At 42.9% G+C, this 8,472-nt stretch overlaps 1 protein-coding gene across 1 annotated transcript; it reads right to left on the minus strand.

Moving 5' to 3' along the window:
• Window positions 1-887: 887 nt before the first annotated feature.
• On the minus strand, window positions 888-8,069 carry YEATS4 (YEATS domain containing 4). Its single transcript, XM_081211338.1, has 7 exons — window positions 7,806-8,069; window positions 5,619-5,738; window positions 5,067-5,133; window positions 4,886-4,980; window positions 2,828-2,920; window positions 2,663-2,750; window positions 888-1,666 (listed from the first exon to the last, which is right to left on the minus strand). Exons 1-7 carry the CDS (start codon window positions 7,854-7,856, stop codon window positions 1,497-1,499), a joined length of 684 nt encoding a protein of 227 aa, XP_081067464.1. The 5' UTR covers window positions 7,857-8,069; the 3' UTR covers window positions 888-1,496.
• Window positions 8,070-8,472: the final 403 nt, after the last annotated feature.

The raw sequence follows: 8,472 nt of genomic DNA on the forward strand, positions 1-8,472 counted from the left end.
CAGTAATCTTCCATCCAGGTATTAACCACCCAGAACCTGCATAGCTTCAGCATGGGAGTGGCCAGCCCTGAATATAGTAGAGCGCATTTTTAAAAAAAGTTTTCCCTTGGGTAAAATGTTCTAATGAACTGGGGGCAATGGCTGACTCCATAGCATTTGGCTTAAGTTAGCTGGAGCTTTCGTCATCAAACTTTTCCTGGCCTACCTACTCTCTCAGGTAATGCACTCTTTATTATTATGAATCTCTTAGGCGGCCACAGAGTTTGTGGGCATAGGTTTTACAGGAAAGAGCTTAAAATAATCTTGCCAACTTTCATTCATGGTAGACGACAGCATCAGGGAAGTTAACATGCTATGGACACTACAACCCAACTCGATTCTCTTATTCCTCATTTTAGATGCTTTATGTTATGCTGTGGTCTGAAATGGGAAAGAATGCAAAGCAGAAAGGGAAGTTTGACTTAAAATACTGCAAACCCAAGCACAAACTCTTGTTTTGATGGATCAATACAAGGTCCACCTAGTCCAGCAATCTTTGCAAGAATCCCAGCTGTCAGCAGACACTATAGCCATGTCCAGAAAGACACTTGAACACTTTAAAATGTGGGGATGGAACAGGCGCATGAGGCAAGTCTTAGCCGCAGTGCCCATTAGCCCTGAGAATCCCATGTTTGAGCACAGGTCTGCAGGCTTTTTTGTGTGCCTCTTTCAACACAGAGGCGTCTACTTGCATTCATACAAATGTGAATTTTAAAAAACCCCACATTGAAACATTTCATGTTCATGTCAGGTGGCATGATAAATCTTACAGATAATTTATGATAAAATAACTATCTGTCCATATCCGATTATATTTTCAAGTACTAAACAAAAAGTATACAAGATGCTTCCCATACAGTACTTTTATTCAGGAAACTCAAAGCAACAAACATTGTTATTGCCTCCAATACCCCATCAACAATAATCTGATTTATAGTTTGTCAACGTAAAACCCACCAGTAATTATTCTTTGTCCAACAGTAGTTTTATCAGATAATTCTGACTAGTCTGGAAGCAGAGGCAGACTTTATATATCAACAAAGCTAAGATTTTCCTCTTATATTCAGGTCAATGGAGTGTATCAAGCAGTCAAATGTTACTCTCATTAAACACCAATATTGTGAAAGGTTTTCATATAAAGCTCAGTAAACTACAATATGAACACACTTGAATGGGGTATAGTGTACCATAAAGGTAACTTGTTAAATAAAACTTAAATTTTACACCACCCTATTTAAAGAAAGATGGAAAGACAATTGCAATTTAAACTAGGAAAATAACATTTTATTATTAAATATTCAAGTAGTGAAATATAACACACCAAATTTCCCCCTTCCTCCCCCCCACCCAAAAACTCCCTGGAACTTATTTTGCCCTTACAAAATCTTAGAAGATACATTATTGGTTGCATGATAACAATAGGTTTCACTTTTAGTCCTTTAATATGTAGCTATTTGCTATATGTCTTTAGACTGATCATCATCCTCAAGTTTTCTGATTTCATTTTTCAAGCAGTTGATCGTTTCACGGCTTGCTTTTAATCTTTCTTTAAGTTCAGCAATCTCAAAACTGGTTTTCTTCTTGGCAGCTTCCAGCTTCTCCCTGGTTTTTACTTCTACATTGGCAACTGAGAGCAAGAAAGACATATGCAGCATTTTGCTAAGTCAGGAGAATTCCAAAGCACAGCTGAATAATTAGAAAACATAATGAACTCTGTTTGATCCATTGTATATTGTTTAGAATATAATAGATTAAAACAGGGTAGATGGGCATTCAAGTGTGAACTTCTTTGCATGTGTTTGACCAGCTTGATTTCCAAGACAAAATTTGCTCCAGAGAGTAGGACCTGAATCAATGAGACTTTCTGACAGTATTATAAATATATTAGAAATATTTCTAATTGCGTTGCATTTATATATAGAAAAGGGAAGTCTATAGCAATTAGGTATATTTTAATCTAGTCAACTATATAATAGACTTATGTTACAAAACGAATATGGATTTTGAATTTGATGTTTGTAATTCTTTTTCGGTTTTGGAATAAAGTTTTTTAAAAACAGAGAGAGAGAGACTTCCTGACAGTATGAACTGTTTGCCAATAGAGCGGACTGCCTTTGAAAATAGGGCACTCTCCTTCGTTAGAGGTTTTTAAGCAATGGCTGGGTAGCCTATCAGTGATGCTGCAGAGTGGCATTCTTGTATAGCAAGGGGTTGGACTAGATTACTTTTGAGGTCCTTTCCAACACTCTGAATTCCTACAAAACTATTGAGGTCAGCTGTTGTATATAATTCATATTTAAAGAATCTAGAATTTGTATACTTTTTTACTTGTGGGTAGAAAAAAACATGTGCTTTTTAAGTGCTGTAATTCTGATTTGAGGGCTTACTTTATTGCATTTCAAAATTCCTAGTATACAGAGCTAAGCCATTCACATTTACTGCTCTATATCTGGACTGATAGCAACAGTAGGAATCAGATTTCTTTTTCTAAGGGAACTGGTCAGTATGTACTATCCATCATAATAGATAAACATTTCTTTCAAAATATACTTCATGTAAAAGATATAGCCGACAGTTCACAAAAACACACTTTCAGGTAAAATTCACACCTATTAGCACTTACACTCTGTTTCATGCTTATAGGCACCAAGTGTTAACTGACGAGATGTAGTCAGCAGCTGTTGCATCATAGCAGTAGGATCCTGAAATATCTAATGAAAAAAAAATTAATAAATTTAATACATCAGCTACAATGGATAATTTCCCCACAATACTTTTATTTTCTTACCATCTCATCATAAAATTCAGAAACTACAGTTTTCTTCCCCAGGATTGCATTAGTGTCAGACTGAAACAGCTTCAGCAAGTGATACAGAGTTACCTGTGCAAGACAAAAATAATAAGAATAACCTGTACAACTGTTATTTAGTGTTTTAACTGTCTACATTCCAGGGTCATAGTGGCCAGCACAAAAGGAGCATTCATTCAGTGTAAGAATTTACCATACTGATTAAGATCTAATTAATTCAACTCATTTTTTAAAAACCCAACAGTACAGTGGTACCCCGCAAGACGAATGCCTCGCAAGACGGAAAACCCGCAAGACGAAAGGGTTTTCTGTTTTGGAGGCGCTTCGCAAGACGAATTTCCCTATGGGCTTGCATCGCAAGACGAAAGCCCATAGGGAAATGCTGGCGGTCGGGAGCAAAGACTTTCGCCCACAGCCGGCCTTCAGAAGAGGACCTCTTCTGAAGGCCGGCGGAGGGCAAAAGTCTTTGCTCCCCCCCCCGCCTGCCTTCCCCCCGCCTGCCCCCGGCGATCTTAAAATGCTGGCGGGCGGGAGCGAAGCGTTCGCTGCCGACCCCCAGCATTTTAAAATCTCCCCGGGACAGCAGAGAAGTCACTGCTGTCCCGGGGAGATTTTAAAATGCTGGGGGTCGGGAGCGAAGCGACCCCCAGCATTTTAAAATCTCCCCCTGTCCGGGGAGATTTTAAAATGCTGGGGGTCGGGAGCGAAGCGACCCCCAGCATTTTAAAATCTCCCCATGTCCCGGGGAGATTTTAAAATGCTGGGGGTCGGGAGCGAAGCTGGGGAAGCCGGGCGGGGGTGGTGGGAACACCTGCCCCAGCCACCCCGCTTCGGAACGCTGCTCCAAAGTGGGGGGGGGGCGGGAGCACCTGCCCCAGCCGCCGGGCTTCGTAGCGCTGCTGCGAAGCCGGGCGGGGGGTGGGAACACCTGCCCCAGCCACCCCGCTTCGGAACGCTGCTCCGAAGCGGGGGGGGGGGCGGGAGCACCTGCCCCAGCCGCCGGGCTTCGTAGCGCTGCTGCGAAGCCGGGCGGGGGGTGGGAACACCTGCCCCAGCCACCCCGCTTCGGAACGCTGCTCCGAAGCGGGGGGGGGGGGCGGGAGCACCTGCCCCAGCCGCCGGGCTTCGTAGCGCTGCTGCGAAGCCGGGCGGGGGGTGGGAACACCTGCCCCAGCCACCCCGCTTCGGAACGCTGCTCCGAAGCGGGGTAGGGGGGCGAGAGCACCTGCCCCAGCCGCCGGGCTTCGTAGCGCTGCTGCGAAGCCGGGTTGGGGGGTGGGAACACCTTCTGAAGGCGGGCGGGGGGCGAAAGTCTTTGTCCCCCCCTGCCTGCCTTCCCAGGGGCTTTTAAATCGCCCTGGACAGCGGAGAAGTCCTCCGCTGTCCCAGGGTTTTTTAAAATGCTGGGGGTGAGAAGAAAAGCCCTTGTCCCCCCCCCCCCCAGCCTTCAGAAGAGGTCCTGGTCTGAAGGCGGTTTCCCTAGGAACGCATTAATTGATTTTCAATGCATTCCTATGGGAAACCGTGCATCGCAAGACGAAAAAACCGCAAGACAAAGAGACTTGCGGAACGAATTAATTTCGTCTTGCGAGGCACCACTGTACTTTGAAAGTATTTTCCCCACATATAATGCTGTCTATGTCAGTTCTCAAAATATTTGCTGCTCTTACTCTGGCCTGGTATAAGCCACTGGATAGATAAAACAACAGTATTTAGAAAACTAGGGTTCTTTACAAACCAATTAAGTGTATAATTAAGTATACAGATACTGTTTAGCACACAAATTAGGGATGCCACTAATTTTTACACACTGGGCTCTTTTCCCTTTAACAGTGGCTTAAAATACAAAATTTCCATAGGTCTCATTTCTTTCATCATAGGTCAAACTGCATACACTATAAGCAACTTTTAAAAAACAAAGGAATCTTTCCCAATGGACTGCTAATCCCTAGTCAAACTGAAACAGAATTTGGCTTCTTCAGAATAACCGGATATTAAAAATAGGTCTTTGCAATTCATGCTAATATGAATACTCACAGGTCTTTCATTAGGATCAATAAAAAATATCTTGATGATGATTTCAAATTCACCCCAGCCTGTTTCAGTGATTTCGTAAGGTGGCTTAGTTACAACTAAGAGAGAGAAAAAAGTAACATAAGCCATTTCTTCTCTGAAAACTACTTCATATGTTGTATCAACTAAATTTTTAAAGTCATACCTCTTAATGGATTACCATAGCTTTCATGTAACTTAAACTGGATTTTCTTTACATATGCAGACATATCCTGGAACAAATAGTCAACCATTACTTACACATTCAATAATATATTTTACAATGTTTCATTGTGTTCTTCTAGCCCACTTACCACAGAAATACTTATGAGTATTAATAGTATATAAGCTGATGATTCTTGTAACATTTGTGTGACCTCTAATCTGATTTCCCCCAAGATGCTTTCTGAAACATGCCATAAGTCTATTTACTGAAAAGTTAAGCACATTCCACACACAATTCAGACAGCAGTCAAATACCCTATTTCTTTAGATGCAATCTTTCCAAAGGTATTCCTTATATTTGTTCCTATGTAGTAAAAAAAAAAAATTATTTTACTGTAGAGTTCCTTATATTGAAAGTTGCATACATAGTTATCCTAGTTTGATATCTAAAACATGAGCAGTGTTCAAGAGATCAGGATTGGACAGAAAACAATTAGAATTTGCACAGGTGTACGCATGTTATATACAGTTATCCAAGAACGATTCTGTTTACCTCATTTCTGTAAGGCTTAACATAAACTGTCCACTGATGTGTATGTCCATCTTCTTCTCGTTTCTTCCCAAAATAGCGTGCAACATTTCCATAAACAATAGGTTTCACAATAGTAACACCCTTCAAGTGAGAAAGAGGCATGACAATGTTTTTCAGAAATCTGCTTAACATAAAAACTTACTTTCTAGATAAACTAATCTTTCCTGCATTATCTACCAAAATATATACTCCGAGAGTGACAGTAATAATGTCACTAGTTTTTGTTCCGACAAATTCAATGTGCCTAAGTTTAAATATAAAATATCTATTTCTTTCTCTTAAATTTCTAACTAGAGTAACTTTCAAAACTTGCTTCATAGATACAATTTCCAAAATTCACTATAATGTTGAGGAACCAATTGGGTGGTGGGGCAAAAATTACTCCCCTCCCCTAAAATATACACCATGTTTTTGCTAAGCAGATCTGGCTTTGGCTCCCTTCAACACCTGGATGGAAGTCTGACTGGGAACATGAACACACACACACGAAAACTGCCTTGAGCATCATGATGAAAGAAAAGATAGACGTAAGCCAACAAACAATCGTGTTATGGATGAAGACTCAAAACATAACGTGTGTGGTCCAATCCTACAGACTTAGCCAATTAACTACACACTTAGCCAATTAACTGATTTACAGCCTTCTGAATGACTAAATAACTGCACCCAATTAATGACAAAAGAAAGATGAAGAAATTCACGTCTAGTTATTTAGGCAGCTATGTTGGGGCAGGGTTGTTTTTGATTGCTCAGAGATTCCACAGAAGAGGGGCAACTGGACCATGTGAATACAGGGAAGGAGGTTTCTAACATATTTACAGGAATTCCTGCATTGCAGGGGGTTCAACTAGATGACCCTCAGGGGTCCCTTCCAAATCTACAATTCTATGACTTGCTGGAGACTGAATTTGTGAGGCAGCTGAAGGAACTAGTGAGGAAGCCCTGGCCTGTGAGGGACCAACAACTGTTTGCTTCAATATATATATTAAAAAACAAACAAACAAACAACTGTTTGCTTCCATAATCCATTCTAGGTCAGGAGCTGCAGTGGAACCTATTGAAACATTAAGAGAACTAAGCGGAAAACTTAAGATACACACTTTTGTAAGCATCACATCAGTGTCTATTTTAGTATATTTTAAGAATATGCTGTAAGCCGCCTCAAGAACGTTGGATAGTAGGTAGAGTACCAATATTCAAAAATTTAAAAAGCCCCTTACAAACAACGCAGTATGTGCATGAGGCGCCTAAAAATGCGACTATTTCTTCAAATCAATTTGTTTTAAACTCATGCTGATTTACACCAGTTTGATCAATTGGTCCTAGTTGATGAAATTGGTCTGGAAGGGAGGGAAAGAAAGAAATGTTTGAAACGGTTTTGAGGACTCCTTACCTGCAGTATCTAGAAGCCTCTCTCTCTCTTTCCCTCATATATATATATATATATATATATATATATATATATATATATATATTTCAAATTAGAATTTTACAAAGATTTATCAAACATAAATAATAAAAAACAAGATTCCAAGGAATCTCCTGGACTTCCACCCTCCCCTTTGTGGGTCCTATCATTAATCCTTTCCTCCCACATCTTTTATGGTAATCCAAGTCCTTTACCTCTTCCAGAATTTAACCTTAAACTACAAATGATATTCCAATCCTACTAACAATTGTTTGCAATGGTCTTTAAGGTACGTTATAAATTTTCCCCTTAGAAGCCACAATTTAATGGGGGATCCATCTCCAAAAGCAGCCACTTCTAATGTTATTTTAACGACGCTAGTGGAGAGGAACAGGCAAGTGGGATGGATGGGAATACGCAACAAGAAGAGGCAAGCCCAGAAGCCCAGAAAAGCGGCGCTGCCTTGGACCAGTTCCCCTCTGCAGCCTCCTCTTGTCTATTGTGACGGACACGAAGAGAACCTCCGCATCACCTGAAATCTTTTTAATTGGCGGCACCGAATCGAACGCAAAGCAAGCGCTCTGCCCACGAACGACTCTCAGCTCCGCGCTCCGACGCACCCACAGGGCTTCGGAACCTCCCTGTCACTCAAAAGTAACCGTTAGGGAGGCGCAACGGTTTCGAATCCGAGCACGCCGAGCTGGCCACGCCTCAGCCTCCTCCCCGCTCCCGGCTCCTACCTTCACTCTGCCCCCGGAGTCAGGCCCGAACTCGGCCATTCTCTTGAACATATTGCACCGGGGGGAGGGGGAGTAAGGCTTCCTCACGCCGCTCTCGAGCAGCGAGGCCGAGCTAGTAGGGCTTGGCCACCGCCACCCGCCAGTTCGCCTCTGGCGACGGAAAGAAGAACGCGGGGAGCAATGGCTCGAAGCGCCCTCGAGCCGCCTCCGAGGCGCCCATTCACCTCCCCTCGGCGGCCGCTCCGCGCTCAACAACAACTTCCGGGTGAGGAGAGGAGCTCGAGGGGGGGCCGGGTGGTGGCGGCGGCGGCGGCGCCTTCCTGCCTGGGCCTCGTGACCCGGAAGTGAAACGCCGGGTAGGCGGGCGGGACTAAATCGCTGCTTTCTGAAACAGCAGCAAAAGTTTCTGGGTTTTTCTGGGTGTGTGGCCGTGCCGGAACAAAAGTGCAAATTAAAAAAATGTGTATGAATTGCTAAGCCTTGTGCTTATTGGGGCGGCTTGCTTCAAAGCGCGCTTCAGCCCAATGGATGTGGAAAACTTCTTTTTTGACTCCCACAAAACAATGCGGAGACACTCTTTTGTGGCTGCCCCCCCCTTTTTTTAACCAGAAACTTGCGACGAGCTGGGGCTGCCCGCATCGCTGTGTTAGGGAGCCAGAGATGTCCA

Source organism: Podarcis bocagei (assembly GCF_964188305.1).
Source record: "Podarcis bocagei genome assembly, chromosome: 10".
NCBI lineage: Eukaryota > Metazoa > Chordata > Lepidosauria > Squamata > Lacertidae > Podarcis > Podarcis bocagei.

Bases quoted from the DNA above. Each gene is read 5' to 3' on its own strand.
- YEATS4 (XM_081211338.1), bottom strand. From the start codon at position 7,856: ATGTTCAAGAGAATGGCCGAGTTCGGGCCTGACTCCGGGGGCAGAGTG. The intron at 5,739-7,805 runs GTAGGAGCCGGG...TCTCACTTGAAG, and splicing joins ACTCCGGGGGCAGAGTGAAG to GGTGTTACTATTGTGAAACC. The intron at 1,667-2,662 runs GTAAGTGCTAAT...TCTTGCTCTCAG, and splicing joins CTATAAGCATGAAACAGAGT to TTGCCAATGTAGAAGTAAAA.